This window comes from Suricata suricatta, chromosome 2 (genome assembly GCF_006229205.1).
Source record: "Suricata suricatta isolate VVHF042 chromosome 2, meerkat_22Aug2017_6uvM2_HiC, whole genome shotgun sequence".
In the NCBI taxonomy this organism is placed as follows: Eukaryota; Metazoa; Chordata; class Mammalia; order Carnivora; family Herpestidae; genus Suricata; species Suricata suricatta.
In genome coordinates, this window is record NC_043701.1 from 104,294,196 (window position 1) to 104,320,327 (window position 26,132).

The 26,132-nt window shown below is 52.5% G+C and overlaps 1 protein-coding gene and 2 long non-coding RNA genes across 3 annotated transcripts in view; 1 reads left to right on the forward strand and 2 right to left on the reverse strand.

The window, feature by feature from the left end:
• Positions 1–3,094, forward strand: part of GALNT2 (polypeptide N-acetylgalactosaminyltransferase 2) — a 90,995-nt gene extending 87,901 nt beyond the window's left edge. Inside the window, exon 16 of the mRNA XM_029919345.1 lies at positions 762–3,094. Within this exon, the coding sequence (XP_029775205.1) occupies positions 762–917 (156 nt within the window). The 3' untranslated portion in view covers positions 918–3,094. The remainder of the gene's footprint in view (positions 1–761) is intronic.
• Positions 3,095–10,345: 7,251 nt separating this feature from the next.
• On the reverse strand, positions 10,346–16,049 carry LOC115271848. Its single transcript, XR_003900116.1, has 4 exons — positions 15,808–16,049; positions 13,021–13,129; positions 10,986–11,146; positions 10,346–10,457 (listed from the first exon to the last, which is right to left on the reverse strand). It is a non-coding gene; the product is annotated as an uncharacterized LOC115271848 (long non-coding RNA).
• A 111-nt stretch (positions 16,050–16,160) lies between these two features.
• Positions 16,161–25,824, reverse strand: LOC115271849. Its single transcript, XR_003900117.1, has 4 exons — positions 25,671–25,824; positions 24,654–24,785; positions 23,838–23,952; positions 16,161–17,290 (listed from the first exon to the last, which is right to left on the reverse strand). It is a non-coding gene; the product is annotated as an uncharacterized LOC115271849 (long non-coding RNA).
• Between the last annotated feature and the right edge of the window lie 308 nt (positions 25,825–26,132).

Below are 26,132 nucleotides of genomic sequence, written 5' to 3' on the forward strand. Positions count from 1 at the left end.
ACAGAGCACCAGGGGCCTCCGGGGTGACTGGGACAAGTCTCTCTCTCGCTCTCTCGCTCGCTCTCTCTCTCTCTCTTACACACACACACACACACACGCACACACATGCACGCACGCACCCCGCCCAGGAGCCCGCAGACTAGTAGAGAAAACAGTATAGAAATGGGTTCCTCAGCATGACATTCTGGCCACTCAAGCATCTCCTTCCATCTCCTCTGGCCTGATCGTGAGAGTGCTTCGGTGCCCAGGCCACGCCTTCCAGGCGGCACTGCCTTCCATGAACCAGGGGCAGGATTCGGGTCCCCTTTGAGCTGGTTCAGCTTCCGGGGCCTCCTTCCTTGAGGTGAAATACCGTCACATGAGGTCTTCTTGCACATGAAGGCAAATCCCTATGGGAAAGGCCTACATCGAGTCCTGTGTTAATGACTGAGGATGGCAGGTGCGGGGCGCTGGTGCTCAGAGGAGGGCACAGCCACAGGCGGGAGGGCGCGGGGCAAGAGAAGGGCCCCGGGCCCCGGAAAGGAGGCTTGGAGTTGCAAACGGAGGCAGAGGGTGTAGGTTTCTTTCCCGGTTGCGTCGCAGCACCTGGGGCTGCTTGTCGGTGGGCCCGTTGGTAGCTCCCCCTCACTATGATCAGAGACCACCCCCCACAAATGCTTGGTTCTTTCAGGTTTTAATGTAGCCAGAGGAGCCCTCACGTGGGTCTGTTCTGTGCCCTTGCGTCCGCGCTCTGACCTAAGGCGTTCTCCTGTCTTCCGCAGAAATGGGAGCAGATCGAGGGCAACTCCAAGCTGCGACACGTGGGCAGCAACCTGTGCCTGGACAGCCGCGCGGCCAAGAGCGGCGGCCTGAGTGTGGAGGTGTGCAGCCCCGCGCTGTCCCAGCAATGGAAGTTCACGCTCAACCTGCAGCAGTAGGAGCAGGGGCCGCCCGCCTGCCGCGCCCATCCCGTATCGAGTATGTTTCTTGAACTTTCCGCGAAACTATATACCTCAGTATTCCATCATGGTCTGAAAGTCGGAGAGCTCCTGTGAGGCGCGGGGCCCGGGTGGACACGGCAGAGGCCCGGCCCCCTGGCCCCGGACGAGCACCCCTCCTCCCCCGCCCCCCGGACAGCGGAGAAGCAGCCTGAACGCGTAGGGGGAGGGGGGCGCAGGGGTGTCGTTGCTACGTCATCAGGAGGAGGACTGTCTGGAAATCGCATCTTTGATCCCATCGAAATCACGTCCGGTTTCCACAGCAGCGCACCATGTCACTCTGCAGGTTGACTAGCACCCCTATCCCTGCCCCTCGTGCCCAGCCGTCTCCCCAGCACAGTCCCCTCTTCCACATGATGTGCTTGCTGTTTCTGGTATGAACTTCTCCACGGTGGGACACTAAATACAAGTATATAGAAAGAAAGAATGTACGGTCAGTTCCCTATGGTTTCTGTAGGTTGTTCTCATCTTGTCAGTTCTGCCCAGAGCAGTCCACAGCTGAAAGGAAGCGGGCCGGGACGCTCCCAGAGGGAGGCGGGGCTCTCCTGCGCCCCCGGAGCGGCCTCGTGAGCTGGTGCTGCGGGGAAGCGGGGGGGCTGCGCCTGCGCAGGGCACCTTTGTTGGCTTCAGCTGGGAAGTCCCACCAGGTGTCGGAATCCACATTTCATGCCCGCGGTCTCTGTAGACTTCAGTGGGTTGCTTCTTGTAGCAGACATTGCTTTGGGTCTTTTTAAATTCAATTTCCTTTCTCTTAGGGAAAAAACTAACAAAACCAAACCCCCATTCCCGAGGCCCTCAGTGGGTGATGGGAGGAAGCTGTTGGAGACCCACTGCTGGCTCATCCTGGGAGTCTGGGCAAGCTGGCAAGGCCCCGCAGAGTCCTCCTTGCTTTTGCGGCGGCCCTGCACGCAGTGACAGAGTGGCTCCTTGGTCATTCTCGCGGCCACTCCCTCCTCCTCCTCCCCTTGCCTGCCGGCTGCCCATATGTGTGTGCGGCCCCAGAGAGGCTCCACCCCAGGCCGCCCACAGCTGCCGTGTAGGGTGGGGGCGTGCCTCAGGCATGCACGTCCTCAGCCCCGACGGGGAGAGACGGGGAGGTCATAGTGAGAAGTGACCCCAGAACATTCTGCCAGGTTGACACTCCACAAGGGCCACTCTCCTGCCTGCCTGTCCTTCTAGGCAAGGGGACATTTGTGGTCTGTTTTCCCCACCGTGTTTGCTCTGAGACACTGGGGCCAGGCCTAGGGGTGCAGCTGGATGACTGTCCCATGTCTTCCTTCCTGCCCCCCTGCCAAGCAACCAGGACAGGGAGGCCCTAGCTGGCTTGACCCTGCACACCTGTGTCTTCAGAGGCTGGCCTTGACTCCAGGGAGGCCCCTGGGGAGGGTGCCCCGGACCTGCTCAAGGCCTTGGGGCACAGGCGGGCCGGGACCCAGTCTCGACGTGGCACTCAGCCCGAGCACCTGGCTTCCATGGGCAGGCTGTCACCTGTGTGCTGGTCCCAGGGTTAGGAAGAAACCCCCCACTGCTAGAAAACTAATTTGGCTTTGATGTAAAATTTAATCAGGTTCTTGAGCGTTCTTCACTCCCCCACCCCACCCCCACCAGAACTCTCACCAGCCTCCTACCATCGGGTTGGCCCACTCGGCACCGGAAGGGGCTTCTCCCCATCCCTGTGCTGGTGGGGGCGGCGGCCCGGGACCAGGTGAGTGTTGGGAAGCAGAGGCGGGCCCGGGCGACTCCCTCGAGGTGAGCTATGTTTACATGACCCAGTGTGCCAAAGTGACTTACTGTGGTTGCGTTATTTTTTAGTCATCGGGACGATCCCACCCTCTCCCGTTTTTACAAGTACAGATTCTTTCCTAAGAGCCCTTTGAGCAAAGCGTGGCGAAGGTAGTCGTCCTCTCTGTGGTGGTCTTTCTTATGTCCTCATAAACGCTAAAACGATGGTATCTGTGAGTATGTTTTGCAAATTCAAAATATAGTTTGGTAATTTTTTTTCCAGTTGATTTTTAAAAAGAACTGCTGTACAGAGCTTGTACTTTGTCCGTTTTATAGATGGAAACCATCCTTGAAAATTGTTTAACTTAAATAAAGAGAAGATACTTTATAGATAACGCTCCGTGCTGGTGGCTAAAGTCATTCTCGGTCTTTGATGGAGGGGACTAGGGTTTAAGGACCAGAAGACAGTCCTTCTGCCTTGGGGACCCTGCTCCCTGTTTCTGGTCACACTTTTTTTTAATTAATTATTTTTTTTAATTAATTATTTTTGTTAATGTTTATTTTAGAGAGAGAGAAATATACACACAGTGTGAGAAGTGCAAGGGCAGAGGGGGAGACACAGAATTCGAAGCAGGCTCCAGGCTCCAAGCTGTCAGCACAGAGCCCAGCATGGGGCTTGAACTCCACAAACTGTGAGACCATGACCTGAGCCGAAGTCGGATGCTTAACCGACTGAGCCACCCTGGCGCCCCATCTTGTCACACTTTTAAAAAGCATTCACGGTTTCCTGCTGCGCCCTCACGGGATGTCTTCTTATTTGTAACAATAACCATGATTGTGGCATGTTGGTGACATCCCGGGCCCTGAGCCCTGGCCTGGGACACGCTCCCATCATGCACAGTAACCCGAGAGACAGTGTGATGGGCCACCCTTATGGCTGGTTGGAGAGGCTGCTGCTGGGTGCCCTTAACCTCCTCAAGGTCAGGGGCTCTGACCTGCTCAAGGTCATGCCACGTCTAAGGACTCACCTGGAGTCCGCCCTGCACACTTAGAGCCTGCACGCCAGACCGGGGGAGTTGGGGGGGGGGGAAGGGGGCTAGGGGCAAATATTTTCATGGCTTCTCTGGTGTTTTAACTCTATACACCTGCTTGCCTTTTTCCTGGGGCTCTCCAGCACCATCTGAGGCTGGCTGGGATCCTTCCCCTTCTGCTTTTTGTTTGTTTGTTTTTGAGAGAGCACAAGCAGGAGTGGGACAGAGATAGGGGGACAGAGGATCTGAAGTGGGCTCTGCACTGACAGCCGTGAGCCCAAAATGGGGCTTGAACTCATGAGCCGTGAGATCATGACCTGAGCTGAAGTCAAACGTTCAACTGACTGAGCCGCCCCCACGTCTGCCTTTTAACATACCTACTGGTGGGGGCTCAGCCAGTTAAGCATTCAACTTCAGCTCGGGTCATTATCTCATGATTCATGGGTTCGAGCCCCACGTCGGGCTCTGTGCTGACAGCTCAGAGCCTGGAACCTGCTTTGGATTCTGTGTCTCCCTCTCTCTCTGCCCCTTCCCCTGCTCACGCTCTAGCTCTCAAAAATAAATAAACATAAAAATAAAAATTTTTAAATAAACATTAAAAACACATTTTTAATAAAATGGAATACCTACCTTTGAAAACCCTACCAGCATGTCAAGAAAACACTGCAGTGACTGATTTTTTATTTAGCAGGGTTTTTTTTATTTTTGAGAGAGAGAGAGACAGACAGCATGAGCAGGGGAGAGTCAGAAAGAGAGGGAGACACAGAGTCCGAAGCAGGCTCCAGGCTCCTAGCTGTGAGCACAGAGCCTGATGTGGGGCCTGAACCCATGAACCATGAGATCATGACCTGAGCCAAAGCCGGACGCTTAACCGACTGAGCCGCCCAGGCGCCCCTGTTTAGCAGTTTAGATTGAGATTTGGGGGTGGGGACACTGAAAGGATCGAGTGGATGAGTGTTTTTAATGTTCCAGAAACCACATTTCTGCATTCTCTTTCTCCATTATTTGAGACAACCAAAAACTTGGTTTGTCTGCCATCTTTTAAAAAGCGCTCTTAGCATAATTGTGCTCTACCCCTCGGAGTCCTTAGAAATGATGGGGTTTGGGGGGCGGGGCTGTGCTTTGGCATCATTATTCATTATTTGTTGAGAAACTCATGTTGTCCCAATAGTCCCGAAGACGTAGGAGGGAGGAAGCATTCGATGCCGGGAAAGAGGATTGTGTGCTTTGCAGCCTCTGAGTGGGGTAGTGGCAGAGACTGAGACCAAGTAGTCGAGCCAGGGGTGGGCTCTGGAATGTTCTAGAAGCAGTTTGGGCTGATCCAGGGGGAAGGGAGCTCTACGAGCTGGACTGGAGCAAGAGGACCAGAACTGCAACATTTTTTATAATCAGGTATGTGACTTGACCCAGCAATTTAATGCTGCAGGACAAGGTCATGTCACACACGTGTTCAGCGGGGGGCACGTGGGTGGCTGTCTGTTGACTTCTGCTCAGTTCATGACCTTGAAGTTTGTGGGTTTGAGCCCCACATCAGGCTCTCCGCTGTCTGTGTTGAGCCTGCTTTGGATCCTCTGTCCCCGCCCCCCCACCCCGCCCCTTCCCCACTTGTACTCAAAAATAAATAAACATTAAAAAAATTCAGCGAGCAAAATAAAATTTTTTATGCTGTCTTCTGTTTATGGACTTACATGAAAGAAAGAAAATTCTCTCCCTAAACCAATTTACTAATATTCCAAATTTACCAATAATGCAGTGTATGGGTATTTGATGTTCTATATTTTGTGTGCCTGCAAATGACACATGTCATTTCCAAAACACAGTAGGGTCTCAAAGCAATCATGAGAAAGATTGGCATGTCGGCTTCCGCCCGAGTACCGGGGGCCCCGGGCCCTGCTGGGACAGGGTTGAAGAAAAGACCACTGTGGTCCTCACCCCAGGTTACACCCACGGTGGGGGTGGGGGGGGTCAGACTTTGAACCAGACCTTGAACACAGTTATGAGAATTAAGACTGAGTCTCAAAAGAGCGCTGGCCTCCTGACTGCCGTGTGAACCCGTCTGGTCCCCATGTGAGGGCCCCGGTGTGCGAACTCGGGGCGGCCGGTGCGGGCACACTGTAGGGCTCTCCGAACGCGCTGCCACGTCGCTCTTGAACAGCAGAAGGTTCTCTGTTGGAGAGAAATCCTGGTTAGGTGCAGTTTAGATTAAGAGAGACATTTATCATCAACAGGAAATCCAAAGGTGACAGGGTTTGACATTGTCTCGAACAAAACGAACTACTTTCTGCCCACCGCCCGCTTTCCCCCTCCCGCCCAGGCTCCCTCTCCTTTCTCCCCTTCTTACCTTCTCTCTCTTTCTCCACCCCCGCCCCTCCCTCCCTCCTTTCTTCTCTGTCCTGCCTGCCTGCCTTTCTCTCTTCCCTTTTCCTTCCTTCCTCTCCTTGGAGAAGAAACATCTTTCCCAGCGACCCCCCACCTCCCACCCCTGCAGAACTGGGCACTCGGGTGCATAGTCAGCCAGGCCACTGACCTTAGTCCCAGAAGTGGGCTCTGCCAGGGAGGACTGGAGGGGCAGCCACGGCACCTACCTCATTCACCATCTCCGCAAGGGTCCCGGAAACAGGCGGGGAAAGCCCCACCACATTCCTCCCTCCTGGGAGCGGCAGCTTCCCGGTCTCCTGGTGTCTGGTGTCTGCTGGCATCGTGGGGTTTCTTCTGAGGTTTTCAAATGAATAAAGCACACGGCCTGGGATCACAGAGGCACTAATTAGACTGAGACACAATTATCAAAATATTTTGTGATATGTGCTGCTTAATGCGTTAAATAAGGAGGCTGCATGTCTCAGAGCTACTGAGATTTCAGAGTTGTGATGGGCATGAACAGTGTTTTCAAAAATCTGCAATAATTAATGTAATATGAGAATATCTGTGGTCTTTTTTTTCTGTGATCTTGTTTTCTAAAGGTTTTACTTTTTTAAGTAATCTCTATGCCCAAAATGGGGCTCGAACTTACACCCCCAAGACCAAGTCACAGGCTCTAAGGGATGGAGCCCGCCAGAGGCCCCTGTGTTCTTTTTGTTTGTTTGTTTTTTAACTGGTGACAAAGCTCTCAGTTCATTTGGAGGTTCATGAAAATAAAGATGTCATTTTCTTTCCCCACCAAAGTTTTTGGACACCCTGAATTCTAAGAACCCCAGTGTAGATGACATTTGTGACTTACGTCTGCAATCTGGGACCATTTCTGAGCTTCAGTAGGGTCGTCTCCTTGCAGCGTCAAATGGAAATAGTGTGTGAGGCCGAGCGACGCAGAGAATCTGACATTGACCTTGACCCCGGGTTCCCACCCTGATGCAGAAGGCCAAGTGGGAAGAGATGCCCGTTGAGGACAGACTTGTCTGAGCCACACACCTGAGACTCCTGGTCACTGAATTCGCATTTACATTGAGAAACACTGGGTAGTAAACGCCTTGGGCAGGGGAGGGAGGGGGCCGTGGAGGAGCCGCAGGGAGGCCCCCTGGTCCTCAGATGTCCAAGCACCGGCTGAACCTCTGACCAGATCTAAAGGGCCTGGGATTTTGTGACCAACTTCTCTCCCCATTGCACCACCGGGAAATCAGGGAGCAGATTGTGCAATGAGTGAGGAAGCAGAAAAAGGACTTTGTAGAAGCGCTTCCTGATAAGCAAGATGGAGGGCGTGCCCCCCCACCCCGACCGTCATCCCCGAGCCCACCCGTCGTGGACTGCAGTTCTGGGCATGCAGGGTGCCAGCCGCCCACCTGTTTCCATGGGGCTCCTCCCCACAGGCCTGCCCGGGGCTGTGTGAGCACTCAAGACGGGTGAGATGCACGATCAGTTGAACACTGTTGGGTACAATGCAGAGCAGAAGCTTAAGGATAGAGAGTAAGGCTGGACAGGAAGCAAGAAAGGCAGGTGGAAGAGGTGACCCCAAGAAGCCTGGCTGTCACTTGCCAGGCCCTGGAGCACAGGTGCCCTCCTCCAAATCACCTCGAATCACCACCCACACAGCAGTCGTCACCCCCATTTCACCCTTGGGGAAGCCGAGGCTCCCATAAGCCAAGCCAGTTGTCCAATCTACTCACAGTGCAGAGTAAAGCTCTCGTGCCACGTCCATCCTTGTCTGGCCTTGTGGGGGACCGTTGAGAGCAGGGAAGAGAAGGGACCAGGGTCAAAGGGTGGTTAAGGGGGAGCATGGAGCCCAGGTGCAGAACTGTGGCAGGAAGGGCGGTGGCTGGAGGGGGTTTTGGGGAGCAGAGGGCAGGCGTGGTTCCTGCCACTGACCAGCTGTGTCACCTGCGGAATGTCATTTAACCAGGGCCGTGTGATGGTCACAGTCGGCTCACCTCACAGGATGATGGTCAAGAAGAGGTGAGTCGTGGAGAGCACATCCACTCCTCCCCGGGCCAGGGCTGCAGCTGCCACAAGCCACCATGGTTTCCTTTGCAGGCTTGTGGGCACCTGTGGGCCACGGAGGGAAGGAGGACCGAGCAGGGAACCAAAACAGTCCACGCTAGAGACGCGGAGCTCTCCGTGAACGGCTGCTGCGTGGGTGACAAAGCGAGGGTTGTCGGGCCTGCCGTCCCGCATCCTGGATGCGGCACCAGAGGCCTCAGAAGAGGGACAGCTAAACACCTCTCAATTTTATGTTCCCCTCCCCACAGCCACATGCCAGGAGCAAGACGTGTGAGTGCGGCCCACGTCTCTCCAGTAGAGGACAACGGGGCGGGGGGGGGGGTGGAGAGAGGGCACAGCCACAGAGCAACGTCAGTAAGCCATGTGGGTCAGCTGTTAGGACATGGAAAATAAGTGTTTAAGTGTTTATCTAGTTCAGAAGCCACTTCCATACTTTTTAGGTATTTATTACCCACCTCCTGGTACCGAAATGCGCATTAGTTTGCTAGGGGGGCCCAAAGGACCACAGACTGGGTGGCTTAATCAACAGAGATTTATTTCCTCGTAATTATGAAGGTGCTAAGCCTTTAATAAGGCTCCATTATGAGCCTCAATTATGTTCCCTCCACCCCCCGGAAAATTCATGTTGAGATCCTATCCCCCAACACTGCAGGATGTGCCTATATTTGGAGGTACGGTCATTAAACAAGTGAATAAGTTAAAATGGGGTCATTGGGGCGGGCTCTAGTGTCTTTATAAAAATCTTACTTTTTTAGCGTTTTATTTATTTTGTTTTAAGTTTGTATTTATTTTGCGATAGAGCATGAGCAGGGGAGGGGCAGAGAGAGGGAGAGAGAAGGATTCCCAGGCAGGCTCCACACTGTCAGCACAGAGCCTGATCTGGGGCTCGAACTTAGGAACTGTGAGATCCTGACCTGACCTGAACCAAAGTCAGGAGTCCAAGGCCTAACCGACTGAGCCATCTGGGTGCCCCATGATTAGTGTCTTTAAAAGAATTAGACATCAGGACGCAGACACAGGTAAGGAAGTCCAGATGAAGACGGCCATGTACACACGGAGAGAGGCTCCGAAGGAGTCTGGCCTGCCAACACGTTGTCTCTGACTTAGCACCTTCATGATTACAAGGAAATAAGTCTCTGATTAAGCCACCCAGTCTGTGGTCCTTTTGGGGGCCTCCCCTAGAAAACTACTGCGGATTTTGGTACCAAGAGGTGGGTAATAAATACCTAAAAAGTATGGAAGTGGCTTCAGAACTAGATAATGTGTAGAAGCTGGAAGAGTTTTAAGGAGAATGTTAGAAAAAGCCTAGACTGACGAGAAGAAACAGTTGGTAGAAATATAGGCATGAAAGCAATTCTTGTGACGGCTCAGTGAGAAAAGAGGAGAGCTCACATCGCCTTAGGGAGATGCATCTATCATCACAAAAAGCTGCTAGCATATGGACATGAAAGGTGCTCCCAGGGCACCTGGGTGGCTCAGTCAATTAAATGTCATCCGACTCGATTTCAACTCAGGTCACGGCTTGTGAGATCCAGCCCCAGGTCAGGCTCCTCACTGACAGCACAGAACCTGCGTGGGTTTCTCTCTTTCCCTCTCTCTGCCCCTCCCCTGCTCATGCTCTCTCTCTCTCTCTCAAAATAAATAAATGTTAAAAAGAAATAAAAAATTAAAAATAATAAAGGTGCTCCTGTTGAGTTCTCAGATGGGCCTGAGGAAGCAGTGATTGGAAATTGGAGGAAGGCAGACCTTGTCAAAAAAGTGGCAGTGAACTTGGCTGAAATGCGTTCTTTGTGGACAGTAGAACTAGTAAGTGACCGGCTGGGTACATTGGGGAGGTTTCCAAGCAGATGGTGCAAGGTACAGCCTGGTTCCTCCTTGCTATTTGTAATAAAAATGCAAGAGAAAGGAGACCAATTGGAAAAGAAACCAGAACGTGAAAATTTGGAAAATTCCCCCACTATCTGCTCTTCCCAAAGCGAGAAAGCACGCTCTGGAGAGAACTCTCAATGTGAGGCAGGCCAGAGTTTGATAAAGAGATTATGGGCCCGTCGCCTGAGGGTCCAAACATCCATCTCCTCAGAAGCTGGGAACAGAAACAGGCTTATCCAGATCTGTGAAGAACCACCTGTCTGGGCGCTGGGACTCCTCAGACCCACTTCAGGTGTTCTAAGAATTTTATACCAGCAGAAATGCCAGCTGAGACCAAGGGGCCCGGAGACCGGACGAAAAGGAGGACAGCTTCGGGACTTCTGGATTCTGCGGGAGAGCAGAGCCTTCTGCTGGGAGCATGCCTTGCCCTCTGGCGAAGAGAAGATAGTTCAGAGGTCACAGGGCTGTCACTGCCACGCCAGCCCAGGGGCACAGAGCTGACTCTTCTCTACTCAAGAGGGGTCAGAGCCACCCCACTGGTGGGCGCAGAAGGCAGAGCACGGAGCCAGAGGATTATTCTTGAGCCTTAAAATCTAAAGGAATTTGCCCTGGTAGGTTTAGACTTGCTTGGGACTGCCCCCCCTTCCTGCTTCCCAGGGTCTCCCTGGGGGCCTGGGGACGCCTCTCCTCGCCTGCAGTCTTGCCTGCCAGGGCCGGGTGGGGAGCGGGTTCCTGAGTCCCGGCCACACTCAGGGAGCACACTGCTCCCTCCAGGGGACACCCACAGTGTCCCCCGACTGCCAGGGACAACAGGACTCCTAAGAGGTCCCGTGGCTCCTGCCGAGGCAGGGCCTGGAGCAGCGCTGCCAGAGTGATAAACACCGTTGTCTGTCAGAAAGTCTGTCTCCGTAATGATAGTTTTGGGAAAAGAGCTGCTTGGACCAAGTGTCACACATACCTAACCGGAATGTCATCAGCCACGCCCGAGAGAGCTCAGTCTTTCCTCCTTCCTCTCGCACTGCTGTCCTTTTCTCTTAGCCCAGGAGGCAGGAGATCCCAATCGTGGGAGACTTCTCAAGCCCCACTGACTCAGGGACGGCTCTGGCACATCCGTGGGGCCTGTCAGGGAAGCAAGGTTCACGGACCGGCCTGCCTCCCCGGGGGGCCAGGGGCCAGTGATTATGAAGAGAGGTTGCCTGGGGGATGGGATTGAGAGATTTCAGCAGGCCCCCTTCTCCAAACTATCCCCACCCACCAGTCTGTCACACCACCTGCCATGTTATCATTAAAATCATTTGTCCCCTGGATGTACGTTCTTCCAGAAGAGACATGACAGCCTCACAGGCAGCCAGAGGGGGCAGGCACCTGCCAGAACGCCAGGTCCGCCATCCATCTGAAGACAGGGCGGTGGGGGTCTCTGGAGACAATGCCTGTGCCCCCAAAGCCTGCCCCACGGCTCCTTCTGTTGCGTCCACTGTCATTGTGGAGATGAGGACCCCCCTCACCCTTCTGGTGAGCTCATAAATGCTTTTTCTTTAAAAATTATTCTTTACTTTTTTTTTTGAGAGACAGAGCATGAGTGGAGGAAGGGCTGACAGAGAAGGAGACACAGAATCAGAAGCAGGCTCCAGGCTCTGAGATGTCAGCACAGAGCCCGACATGGGGCTCGAACTCATGAACCTTGAGAACATGACCTGAACCGAAGTCAGACGCTTAACCAACTGAGCCCTCCAGGCATCCCCGCAAGTATTATACTCTTAGTGACAAATACACTTGGTACAGTAGTGCCAACTGACACTTGTAGAGCACTTGGCATAGACTCGAGAATGGCCACCCTCGGATAGTAGATCCCAATTCCTACAATCTGTGCCATAGGACCAGAGGCTGGAGCCTCAAGCCACAGAGGATTATCCCAGACCTTGAAACCTAACAGAATCTGCCCTGTTGGGCTTCCACTTGCTTGGAAACTGGTGACCTCCTTTCCCTTTCATTGTCACTCTTTTGGAATCTTATAACTGTTATTCTAAGACTGCTCACCACTGCGTTTGGGGAACAGATAATGTACTTTCTAGTGTCAGAGGCCCAGAGCTACAGAGGACTTTTCCCCAGAATGGAGCCTGTCCAGAGTGTCAGTGATACCCAACGTACAGGATGGGATTTGGAACCTTTGAGGAGACCAAGGTGAGATTTTTTTCACCTTGAGTGGACAGCATACTGGGCCGAGCCCATCAGGGCCGTAGGGACAAGGTCCATATACGTTGCATGTGGGACAGATGTGACTGTCTGGCAGCCAGAGGACGGAACGGTGGCAGGCTCAGTAATGGCCCCCCGAAGATACTACATCCTGACTCCCGGAGCCTAAAAATAAGGAGGAGGCATCCTTGCAGTTGTGATGAACCCAAGGATCTTGACATGGAGAGATGACCCGAGATTGTCTAAGTGAAGCCTCAGTCCCCAGTGTCCTTATAAAAGAGAGACAGAGGGAGCTTAGCACACACAGAGCAGAAGTCAATGAGTGAACAGAGGCAGAAATGAGCAGTGTGGCCACCAGCCAAGGGACACCAGCAGCCACCAGAAGTCAGAAGAGGCAAGGAAGGGGCGCCTGGGTGGCTCGGTCAGCTGAGCCTCTGACTTCAGCTCAGGTCATGATCTCATGGTTCATGGGTTGAGCCCCGCATCGGGTTCCCTGCTGTCAGCACAGAGCCCACTTTGGATCCTTGTCTACCCGCTCCCCCGCGCCCCCCCCCCCCCGCTCACACACTCTCTCAAAAAGCAACTTTAAAAACTTCAGTTTAGAAAAGGCAAGGAATGGACTCTCCCCAGAGCCCCTGGAGGGAGCGTGACCCTGTGGACACCTTGACTTCAGATTGCCGGCCTCCAGAATCATGAGTGAATACGTTTTCAGTGTCCTAAGCCACCAAGATTTTGGTAACTTCTTACAGCAGCTGCAGGCCACGCGTGCAGAACTTTACAAAGCACTTTCGCAGACTTACCCACTTGAGGGCTGGTAGACTGGCGGAGTCTAGCTCCAGGCAAGCGCGAGGCCGCTGGGTGTTCGGACTTGGCCCGTGCAGTCACCCCTTGAGGTAGGCCATCTTTTTTCTGGAAAACATGAAGAACCCAAGGCTCAAGGGTGGTCTGTGATCTGCTCAAGAGCAGAATAAACACACAGGGCTTGGACTGGGGCAGAGAGTCCCGGCTCCATCGCGGCCCTTCCTACCACGTGAGAGTGACATAAATAGGGGGCCGGTCACTGTCCTGCCATCTGTCACAGGCCAGGTCCTGCCTCGGGCTCCTTAAATGCAGGGTCAGCCTGAGGGAAACGGGGAGTGAGAGGCAGGGAAAGGCCTGGACATGCCAGGGGTTCACGTGGAGGGAGGGTCTGCCTTCCGTCCTGACGCACCGCCTGCTGTGCTTCCCTCCTGGGTGTGAAGTCCTGTCCCAGCAGGTGGCGCTTGAGGGCCCAGGCGCTTCCAGACCCAATCCCAGCCCCGCTGCCTGTGTTATAGTCCTTCTGTGACAGAGAAACCCAGGCTCCCCACAGGGGCTTCACCTGAGACCACACCTGTGATCGCATGGGTGGGGCCGTGTGCGCAGTTCTGGTAAACTCTCATTTTGCTCATTGCCCCCAGGACCACAGGGAGAAGCAGGAGCCTGGTTCTCTGAATCAGCAGCACGGGGTCCGTGTCCATACTTGCCCCTCCCTGCACGTGCATCGGGAGGGACAGCCAGAAGTTCTTGTCCTTCCGGGTTCTTCCTCTTTCTGTCCAAACCTGCTCCCTCCTGTCCCCTGTGGGGCCAGCCCCATGGGAGTCACCAGCTGGGGACCCGCCAGCACCATGCTGATGGAGAAACTCCTAAATGTCCCAACTGCCCACAGGTCTCTCGGGGGCCGAGACCCCCTCCATGGCAGCCTCCTGTTGCTCCGGTGACAAACTACCCCACATCTGGTGGCTCAGACAGTGCAAATGCGTCGTACAGTCTGGAGGTCGGAGACTGGCTCAGGGTCCACTTGGCTAACCGAGGTGTCTGCAGGGCTGGGTGCCCTTCTGGGGTCTCTGGGGGAGGACCCCATAGCCACGGCTTTCCCGCTTCTAGATCTTGCTCACGCCTCTTGACGTACAGCCCCTTCCACCTTCAGTGGCTGCAACACTGCATCTCTCACTCTTCTTGTCCCCTGTGAACACCCTTGCGAAAGGGTCCCGCTTATGAAGACCCTGGTGATGACACTGGCCCACCGAGATAATCTAGAATAATCCAGAATAATCCAGCTCGCTGTCTCCAGCTGAGCTGCCTAGCAACCTTACATCCATGTGCCACTTAAATTCCCATTTGCCGCGTGAGGCTGTATATTCACCAATTCCAGGGAGCGACAGCTTTAAAAGTCATTGTTCTCCCTACTGCTCCTTCTGTTGAGACGCTGTGTCTTGGGGACGCCTGCCTGGCTGGTGCAGGCGGTAGAGCATGCGACACTTGATCTCTGGGTCATGAGTTCAAGCCCCATGCTGGGTGTGGAAGCCTACTTAAAATTAAAAAGAAAACACCATGTGTTAATGGGCATTTCTAAAAAGGGCGTGTCCCCAGGGAGGCGTGGGGCCCACTGGTCATGAGAGGGTGCTGGCAAGACAGCCGTGGGAGATGGGGATCCTAGAAGGAGGCCAGCAGTGAGAGGGGGGCATCCGTGGTGTCCATGCGGCTCCAGGAAAGACAGAGACGGGCTGCAGGGCTGGTGGGGTCGAGCGGGGCGGGCTGAAGGCAGTGCACCCCAGAGGCCGGGAGACCCCCATCCCCAGGGGCCGAACCCCCAGAAGTTCAGGGTCCCCCTTCACCCCTGCCTTCAGCCTCCGCTCCCTGGAGGCGGCGCCCCTCCCCTGAACTCTGATTTTCCAGCGGGAAGAACCAGTGAACGATGGCTTCATTTTCCCGATTTAAAGAAAAGAAAGGGAAGAAAAAGAGCAGCTGGGGTTGTTTTGTGCATGAAGCTTCCCCTCTCCCAGGAATGTGCCCAGTTTGCCGTGTGTCACCTGTTGGCGTGGACTGTTGTCCGTACGGTGTCTGCAGTGGCACAGAGGGACCTGGGGGTGTGGCCGGGTTCTCTGCTCGCCAGCGCCACAGCACGTTCTCCGGCCAGCCCCGGGCCAGTGGTGACTCGGCATTTCTGGGGGTCTGCGGGCTTCCGGCTACTCTAAATGTGGCCGGGTGGCCCAGGCAGGGCTGCCTGGGGACCGTGTCCCTCAGATGCCCCACGGTCAGGGCCAGCAGGGCAGCCCCAGCATCGGGGGAAGGGCTCTGCATGGTGGGAAGGCCCTGAGCCCCTTCTCTACAAGTTCTCTGATAAAAACGGGGTGTCCCCAGTGAGTGTCTGGGGCACCCATCTCCCGGAGCTTGGTGTGCTGCAACTGTCGGCAGTCTGTTGCTTTCCTTCCAGAACCTTCCCTGGAGCTCCAGTAAGCTGATGTAAGGCCACAGCAAGGCTCTCCCAGCTTCCCCCCTTCACGGAAGCCGCTTCCCAGGTGGGGCACCCCCAGGACAGCCTCCCCACTGCACACAGCCCCCTTCACTCACTCCTCTCCAGGAAAACCAACTTGGCAGGAGACAGGCGCATGCTTTGAACATTCTTTTCTCTCACCTTAAATTACAAATTAAAGAAGCCGCAACAACGATTCTGAACTTTGTGTTGCCTTCCGTATTTTCTAAATGGCTTTACGTGATAGAGTCAGATTTTCCCAAATTGGTTAAAAATCTACCTGAAGCCACATCTTAGTGAGGCAATGTCCTACCTGAGAGACTGGGCTGCGGGGACAGGCTGCAGGAATTCACGCCCTGGCATTAGCGCTTGCTTGCTGTGATATTCGACCAAGCTGCTTAACCTCTCTGTGCTCCGTTTCTTCATCTGTAGATTAGTGATAATAAAAGTACATACTTTGGGTTATTGTTAGGGTTAAAAGAGCTAATATAGGGATGCCTGGGTGGCTCAGTTGGTTAACCATTCAACTGCTCAGGTCATGATCTCACGGTTTGTGAGTTCGAGCCCCACGTCACACTCTGTGCTGACAGCTTGGAGCCTGGAGCCTGCTTCAGATTCTGTGTCTCCCCCCTCTCTCTGTCCCTCCCCCACTCATGCTCTGTCTCTCTCTCTCTCTCAATAATAAACAAATGTTAAAAAATATTTTTAAAAAGAGCTAAGGTACGTAAAGCTCTTAGTATAGCGTATGGTACTTACTAAGTGGCACTCAAACAATGTCAGCTCTTGTTATTGTTAATCTTTTCTGTAATCCCCACACCACCCTGAACTGTACTAGGTGCCCAGTGCCTCCAGACCCAGAAAGAGCACCTGTGTGAAAGCATCTGCATGCCTTCCCACATGATCTGGTCTCAACTCTCACTCTACACATGGTGAAACTAGAGTCTAAAAGAGTCCAGAGCTTGGGGTCATAGTGGACCTCACCCTTCATCAAGTCTATCCTGACTTGCTTCAAGGGAAGCTGATTTAAAACACACCAGCAGCTTGCCATTCAGTCAATGTGCCTTCCCAGCTGCTGGGGTGGCACAACCCACTGCAGTTCGTTCAAATTATTAGGAGAAGCTCTTTTACACGGAACCCAACTCTGGCTAATTCTGATCGGTATCGAATATATCCATTTGTTCTGAGAGCACTTCAAATGCCTGACAGCTGTGAACTCTTCCAAGTGCCCACAGCAGCGCTCTGAGTTATGAGTCAAGAATAAGTGATTTAAGTAAGTGAAGTGAAGGACTCAGGGCCGCAAAGTCAGCTTCATGGAATCCGGAAAACGGAGGCTCTCTTTCTGACCTGTGGTCCACATGCACCCCAGAAGCTTGAGAGTTGTCTCTGATCACTCTTTCCTCCAAGACATGTCACAGGCTGCACTTGTCTTCCTCGGCCACTCCAGCGCACGCGTCCCCCCAACCTGGCTCTTCGGTCCACGATGGCCTTTCTTCAGGGCTGTCTCCACCGAGAGCTACAGTGATTTTCAAAAAAGAGATCACACATGAAACGCTTCTCAACCTCAGTAATCATGAGTGAAGTTCAAACTGAAGCCACAGTGAGACTCCTCAGCCACCGGGGTGGCTACGGGAAAGGACAGACAGTAATGAGCATTGACAAAAGTGTCGAAAAACAGGAACGCTCGTATGTGGCTGGCGGGAATGTAAGATGGCGCAGTTGGCTTGGAAGAGTCTGGCAGTTCGTTGAAGCTGAGCTGTAGAGTTTCCATAGGACCCCACGATTCCACTCCTTGACACCTGCCCAAGAGAAAGGAAAATCTCTGTCCACACGAAAACCTGTGAAAGGTAAGTGGGAAATCTCTCCACTACTTTTTGCCACTTCTTGTGAGTCTTGAGCTATTTCAAAATAAAAAATCATTTAAATTTTCAGTAAAATTGATTTGTTTATTTTGAAATAGAGAGCAGGGAGGGGCCAGAGAGAGAGGGAGACAGAGAATCCCAAGCAGGCTCCACACCATCCGCATGGAGCCCAGCACGGGGCTCAAACTTGAGAACTGTGAGATCATGAGCTGAACCAAAAGCAGGGTAAGACGCTTAACTGACTGAGCCACCCAGGCGCCCCAAAATAAAAAAAAAATTATTTTAAAAAAGATATCAGATGAGATTACTTCCATATTTAATTTTTTTTTTTTTTTTTTTTTTAGAGAGATGAGGGCAGGAGCTAGGATCAAGGGCAAAGGGAGAGAAAGAATCTTAAGCGGGCTCTGTGCTGATGCAGAGCTCTATCCTAGGACTCCGGGATCGTGACCTGAGCCAAACCTAAGACTCAGACGCTCAACCAGCTGAGCCACCCCGATGCCCCAACTTCCACATTCCACCCTGTGCCCCGTGTCCCCCGCCTCCAACCCTGCCACTTACCAGCTCCCTGCAGTCACCCTGGCCCTTCCAGCCCCGCCCCCCTTATTTTTTGCCCCTTTAAGCTACAAAGCTGACGTACACTGCTCTGGCCACTCCCACTGCCTAGAATGCTCCGCCCCCAAGTCTTAAGGACCTGCCTCCTTCTCCCGGGCAGAGAAGCCTCAGCCCAAACGTCCCCTCTGCCTCCATGACGGCTCTCACGCCCCTCCCCCTCCTCTCTGGTATCTCCATGACACTTCCTCAAATGTCCTTGGTTCTTCATAATGTTCGCTGTATGTCTCTTCCCCAGGACATGAGATCCTTCAGAACAAGCACATCTGATGCCCAGACCAGTGTCAGCTCTATCGAAGATGCAGACATAACTACCTGAAGAATAAATGTTTCTCTCTCTCTCTCTCTCACCCTTTTTTTGTTAAGTAAGCTCTATGCCCAATGTGGGGCTTGAACTCACAACCTTGAGATCAAGAGTCACCTCTCTAGTGACTGAGCCAGCCAGACACGCCACTGAATGTCTCCCTTTATGAAGATGTTGTTTCCATGGATACTGTGAGAGCAACAACTTTATAAAAAATATCCGGTTCAATGTTGGTTCCTCTCAAGTAGAGAAAGTATGTTCACAGTGCTTTCTGTGGTCAGAGAGGAAGGGCCACGGGACCAAGTCTGTGCCCAGGCCCCCTTGGGCTGGCCACCTACCACACAGATTCAGGCCTCTGCGTGGTCAGCCTGCCTTCCTGCTTCCGGCTGCATAGGTGTCTACCGGAACTTTCTAGAGCACAGCACAACTTTCTAGAGCATTTTAAGTTTAATACATTTTAACAAGTTCTCAAAGTCTTGCCATTGAGGAGGGCAGGGGGCCCAACTACTCAGATTATATATGCTTTATTATTTTTTTAATGTTTATTTTTTTATGTTTTTATTTTTAAGAGAGACAGAGTGTGAGCGGGGGAGGGGCAGAGAGAGAGGGAGACACAGATTCTGAAGCAGGCTCCAGGCTCTGAGCTGTCAGCACAGAGTCTGACACAGGGCTTGAACTCACAGACTGCAAGACCATGACCTGAGCCAATGTAGGATGCCCAACTCACTGAACCACCTCCATATATGCTTTATAAATCTGAAGAATTCTACAGACCTTCCTCCCGGAAAAAAAGAAAAATTGCATATATGCTCACAAAACAGTGCTCTTCCTTACAGTTGGAGCCTCTTACATCTGCCCTGTAGCGACAAAAGGAAACCTGCTCCTGCCCTGACTTGTCCTCACCAGGTCTTAATCAACCCTCCTGGACCCTTTTCCAACCACTTCCGGTCCTTTCGTTGCTGGGCCCTCCCTGGAATATGCTCTATTTTCAGGGCCTCTGCTCAGCTTCCCGGAGTCCCAGGTTTCAACCCCCGCAGCTTCCTGGAACGTTCTTTCAGGTTTCCATAGTGCTTTGCAAAGAACTGTCCCCTGGGTGTCTGGTGGCTCCTCCTCCTGGCTGCTGGGAAGGCCGGGACCTGGGTCTCACTGGTCTTTGCAAGCTGGCATCCAGGGAAATAGTTAAAACCCACCCCCTTGATTTATGCAAGAGTCTTCCTGAAAGACTGGCTGAATGAATTAAAATAAATGATAGCAATTAACTAATTCACATTAAACCATTCATGGAAGCAGGGTTAGCTCTCACCCTCGGAGTGGTGGGGGATTTGGATCTTGTATCAGAGAAGCTCCAGGGACAAAAGCATGGATTTTCTAAGGTGTGAGTGAAGGTGAAAAGGGAGGGCTTTCCGAATCTTCCAGATCACAGGGGCCAGCAGCCCCCACCCCAGCTCACTGCCCGCAGGAGTGGAGAGAAAGTACTCACACGTGCCCAGAGTCAATCAATCATCAGATCATGGAGAGACCCTGAGAGGTCCATACATCTCACCACCAGCTCCTGGCAAGATTAATGTGGACCAGGTTCCTCAACAAATTAAAAATAGTTTGGGGCACCTGGGTGGCTCAGTCAGTTGAGCATCCGACTTCAGCTCAGGTCATGATCCCACAGTTCATGGGTGTGAGCCCCGCATCAGGCTCTGTGCTGACAGCTCAGAGCCTGGAGCCTGGTCTGTCCCCCTCTTCTGTGTCTTCCCCTTCTCTGCGCCTCCCCTGCTTGCACTCTCTCTCTCTCTCAAAAATAAACACTTTAAAAATTTTTTAAATAAATAAAAATAGAACCACCCTATGACCCAGCAATTGCACTACTATCCTTTCTCCAAAGGACACAGGAGTGCTGATTCAAAGGGGCACATGCCCCCCGATGTTTATAGCAGCGCTATCGACAACAGCCAAAGTATGGAAAGAGCCCAAATGTCCATCGACTGATGGATGGATAAAGAAGATGCGGCATATATATATATATATATATACAATGAGTATTACTTGGCAATCAAAATGAATGAAATCTTGCCAATTGCAACACCGTGAATGAAACTAGAGTGCATTATGCTAAGTGAAATAAGTCAAAGACAAATACCATATGATTTCAGTCATATGCCGAATTTAAGATACAAAACACATGTACATAAGGGAGGGGAAGCAAAAATAATATAAAAATAGAGAGGGAAACAAACCATAAGAGACGTAAATACAGAAAACAAACTGAGGGTTTCTGTCGGGGTGTTGGGTGGGGGAGGGGCGTTACGGAGGCCCGTGTTGGGATGAGCACTGGGTGTGATATGTAAGTGATGAATCACTGGATTCTACTCCTGAAGTCATTATTACACTATATGTTAACTAACTGGGATTTAAATTAAACAAAATAGACAATAAAAGAGAGAATAATCTACCAAACAGGGTTCTAGAGAAAGATTTACCCAGACCACCACATTCATAAGAATATAAGGGATTAAAAGTTAAAAAAAAAAAAAAAAGATTAATTTGGACCATTCTGGTAAGATTCTGTTTGTTTATCCTCGTGCCAAAGATGTCCAGAAACAGCGGTCCTGGCTCAGGACACCTGGGGACAGGTGAGGAGCTGTGCTGATCACTAAGTCACGCGGAATCGAAGGCAGAATCCAACTCGGTGCTTCGTGGCCAGCTCATGGTCTGTTTTCTTTTTGTTTCCATTGGGATGAAACATTTTACTCTGAGCGTAGCACGTAAGACTGTACAGGGAGCTCCGCATCCCCCTCCGGATGATAAGGAAGTTCTCAAAAAGGAATGGGTTTGCGACAGCCTGGCCCTTGCCCCTGCCCCTGCCAGGGAGAAGGGATGGAGTGGGCCGGGCACCGGGATCTGCTCTCTCTCTCCTCTGCTCGTAGATCCGGTTCGGAGCCCAGATCTTCGCATACCCCAGCTCCTCAGCCCGAAACCACAAGCCGGTCTCCGCACACTCTGCACGGAATCACCGCCACGGCGGTCCCAGGCCTGGAGTCCGCAGGGTTGGTCTCCCCGGGCACCGCGCGGTCTTCACCACATCCAGCCGCTCCACAGGCCCCGAGGAAACAGGCTTCACCGGGTCGCCAAGAAATGGATGGCCCTTCGGTCAATGCGGTGCTCTCTAAGAGGGTCTCCGGAAGCTGGAGTTAATTTCAGAGCAACGAGACAGAATCTCTTTCGAATCTCTTTCGCTCAAAACGCGTCAGGATCTCTCTGGCGAGGCTGCGTCGGGTGCCTGAGGCTTGACAGCCAGGAAATGCAGTCACTGTTGACCACAGTCCCCTCTAGCTGCTCAGGCTACAACCTGCACGGTTCAGACCCTTTTCTTCAATTTTATTTTATTTGTGGTAAGAACACAACATGTAATCCACCCTCTTAACACATTTTTATTTTGTTAACATTTATTAGTTTTTGAGAGATGGACACAGAGCATGCGTGGGGGAGGGGCAGAGAGAGACAGAGAGAGACAGAATCAAAAGCAGGTTCCAGGCTCTGAGGTGTCAGATTAGGAACTCCCCATTCTGCTCCCCCAGCCCCCGGCGACCCCCGGCCCACTCCGATTCTGTGAACGTGACCGCTGTACGTACCTCATACAGGCATGTCACCTTTTATTATGCTTAGCCTTGTCACGCTTTGCAGATATTGGTTTTGGGTTTTTGTTTTGTTTTGTTTTGTTTTGTTTTTCAGACTGAAGGTTTAAGACTTCAGTGGAGGAAGTCACTGCCGATGTGGAAACAGCAAGAGAACTAGCCTCAGAGTGGAGCCCGGAGACGGGACTGAGGGCTGCCTCCCAAGATCAGACTTGAACGGAGGAGCAGAGAGTGGCTTCTTGAGCTGGACTCTACTCCTGGGGAAGATGCTGTGAAGTTTGTTGAAATGACAACAAGGGATTTAGAGCATCACAGAAGCGTAGTTGAGAGAGCAGAGGCAGCTTTTGAGAGGATTGACTCCGATTTTTCAAGAAGTTCAACGGTGGGTAAAATGCTATCAAACAGCATCACGGGCCACAGAGAAATCATTCTTGAAAGAAGAGTCAGCGACAAACTTCATAGTTGTCTTAAGAAATGGCCACAGCCACGCCGGCATTCAACAGCCATCACTCTGATTAGTCTGCAGCCAATAGCATCGAGGCGGGACCCTCCACCAGCAAAAAAAGCTCAGACATGGCATTTTTAGCAAAAAAGGTTTTTTTAATGTTTATTTATTTTTGAAAGAGAGAGACACAGAGCATGAGCAGGGGACAGACAGAGAGAGAGGAAGACAAAATTGGAAGCACGCTCCAGGCCCTGAGCTGTCAGCACAGAGCCAGACTTGGGGCTCGAACCTATGAACTGTGAGATTATGACCTGAGCTGAAGTCGGACGCTCACCGATAAAGTATTTTTAAATTAAGGTCTGTAAGTTGTTGTTGTTGTTGTTGTTTTTTGATGTTTATGTATTTTTGAGAGAGAGAGAGAAAGAGAAAGAGAAAGAGAGAGAGAGAGATGGGGCGGGGGGTGAGAGAGAGAGAGGGAGACACAGCACCTGAAGCAGGCTCCAGGCTTTGAGCTGTCATCACAGAGTCCGACATGGGGCTTGAACCCACGAACCACGAGATCATGACCTGAGCTGAAGTTGGATGCTTAACTGACTGAGCCACTCAGGTGCCCCTGTACATTGTTTTTTTAGACATAATACTATTGCACACTTAATAGACTACACTTAACACTATTGCACACTTAATAACTTAATGACTTTTCTATGCACTGGGACACCAAAAAATTTATTTGACTCAGTTATCATATCTGCTTGATTGTGGTCTCCTGGAAGACATCCGTCAATATCTCTGCCTTTAGAAGTGGGGTCCCAAAATACGTGCTTGTTTTTGCGTCTGGCTTATTTCACTCAGCACAATGTCCTTAAAGTACCCTCATGTTGTCACATATTGCAGACTTTTCTTATTTTAAAGGTGGGATAATATTCCATCTTATATCTATTCCCCATTTTCTTTATTCATTCACCTGTTGGTGGACATTTGGGTTGTTTCCACCTCTTGGCTACTGTGAATAATGCTGCCGTAAAATGTGAGCACGAATCCTTAAATACCCGGATTCAGTTCTTTTGAATAAATGCCAATAAGTGGTCGCTGGATCATATGGTCGTTCTGTTTTTAATTTCTCCCAAGAAGACACACAAGTAACCAACAGGTATACGAAAAAATGCCAACATCACTAATCATCAGGGCAGTGCGACTCACAACCATAATGGATGTCCTTTCACACCTGCTAGGATTATCAAAAAAGACAAGACGGCGAGGGGTGGGGCATGTGCAGAAACTGGAACCCTGTGCACCTTCCTTGAGAACGCAAAGTGGCACGGCTGCGGTGGAATCAGCCCGGAGGCCCCTCTGCCTTTTGTGGGTCAACAGAGCTGCAATCCTAACATCTGTTAAAACGTTTTGGTTTGACTTGGAGGCAGTCCCTTTTCTAAAGCTCTCGGATAACTACAGTCCGCTTTGGCCCCCTGGCTGCTCTCCATCCGTCTCCAGAAAACCTACCTTGTTTTGAGCACCGGGACTCGCACTGGGACATTTGCAGACTTAGCAGATCTTTCGTGGAAAGGGTCCCTTATTATGAAACAAAGAACAGCGGGCCCTTCGCCAACAGGGGTGGCTGGGAAAACACACAGATTTCAGAAGAAAGTAATTTCTTAGGGGTCAAGGGTGTGCTCAGTAGGGAGGTGGGCAGGAGGTGGAGGAGGCCTTAGAGCTGTTTGCCCCTCCCCGCTCCTCAGGGTCTAGATAGGGGGTGCTGTCTACAAGGCCACCTGCTCCATCTTGTCACCCCCTTCCCATTTCCCTGGACCTGTAATCTCTTGTTCACCCCACATCCACCCCAATTTAAGCTGGACTATCTTCATTGGGTTCTTCCCCCCCTTTTCCCCCACTGGGTTCTGCTGCTGCTTGGGGGTGAGGTGGCAGGAACAGGGAACATGGGAGAGGCCCCTCCAGGACCTCACCTTTTAAAGGGTCTAACTTTCACCCCAGAAAGATTGGCCTCTCCCCAGAACACATCACACACGTTCTGCATGCTCCCTGGTAAAGAGTATTTCCCTTTGTGCTTGGCCCTCTGGTACTAGAGGGACCCGCATATGCCAGGCGCCAGGACAGGGGGAAGGGGGAGTGGGCCCTGTCTTCCCGCACCGACACTCTGTAAATCAATATCATCACCTCCCTTTTGCAAGTGAGAATAGAGAAGCCCAAATGGGCTAATAGCTTGCTAAGTAGAAAACAAAAGCAAAACAAACCCAAAAACAAATAACAACAATAACAACAGCAAAAAGCAAAAACACAGGAACTGAACCCAGAACTTACCTTTCAATGCATCACACACCGCAGGCCACGTGACTCTTTGGATGATGAGTCTCTTTTCTTTGGAAAGATAGATCTCGTCACCATGGGTCTTCTTGCCACCACACGCCACATCTGGGATTGTTCTGGAGTCCTCTGAATGAAAGAGCCAGGGTTGCTTGTGAAATACAGTCAAAGGGGCAGGGAGCTCCGCTGCCAGAGGGGTGAAGGTGGACTCCTGGCACCTACCGGCAGCAGGGCCCCACCTCCCCCTGGGCATCCGAGACCGGCAGCAGAAGGGAGGGAGTCCTGTGAACACCTGAGGTTTTCCCTGTGCAGGTGGCGCTCCCCGATTGGACCTTGGTTGCTTTGGATCCACAGGACCCCATAAAGCTAAGGATGAAATCTCAGAAATAGAAAAAATCCGAATGGGCCGCGCAGGCCGACTTCTGGCACAGTTTCTGTTAGCCAAAAGTTTTCTATCCTCTGCCACCTACCATCCATCCATCACTTGCCATCATCCATCTACATATGCAATTATAGCAATTTTATTAGTATTTAACGTCTTATTTGCTGGCCTTTCCTTGGCCAGTGGGGCAGCAGGTGCCCCAGGCAAAGCCGGAACCCCACCCCCACCCCCGCAGACACTGGTGGCCTGGTGAGGTGAGAGGCAGGGCTCGGCTGGCCGGCCTGGGACCAGTACCCACCTCCCGCCTGTGTACAAGGAACTGGGTGACAGGGAGCAGGTGGCCTGCGACAGTGCTGGCCTCCTGTGTGCCCTGGCTTTGTCACTCAGCGGGTTGAGTCGGCGGTGCTGTTAACGAGGACAGCAGTGCCTGCCTGGATGTTCACATCCGGATGTCCCCGCGTCCTGGGGAAGGAAGCCGGGCAAATAGGTGTTCTTGTCCCAGACCCGCAGCCCATGGGGGCTGCCGCCCCAGCTAGCCCCCACCCGGAGAGGCTGACCCCCCGAAGTCAGGTCCCCGCAGCACTTTCCTTGCGCGGGAGCCTCCTGGCAGCGCAGCTCTGCGCGTGACACACCTGAGACCCCACGGGGCAGGCAGGGCTGTGTGAGCGGCTGAGCGAGGCCAGCAGGGTCTCCGAGGATGGAGTCTTCCTGGCTCCCTGCTGGTGGGGGGAGAGAGGACTGGGCCCTGGGGGACCATCCTGTCCCGCGCCCCCTCCCCCCGCACCGAGCCTGTCCCCGCCTTTCCAGTCACTCGGTTGCGGGACCTCCTGGGCCTGCGCACCGCTGGTCGCCGCTGGGGCCGCGTCCCTCCGGGAGGACCTTCCTGCTGCTCCAGGCTGCCCCCTCCCGTGAGGCGCGGGTACTGCGACAGAGCGGCAGGGACTCAGGGGACAGCGAGCCGGGCGCAACCCAGCGGTGTCCGGGCGCCTCCGCGTTCCCCTTGGCTGTTCGGGACTGCTCCCCAAATGGAAGCAGACAGAGCCCCATTTTCACGTCGGAAGCCAGGCCCTTCAGCCTCCTCCAGGCAGTACTCC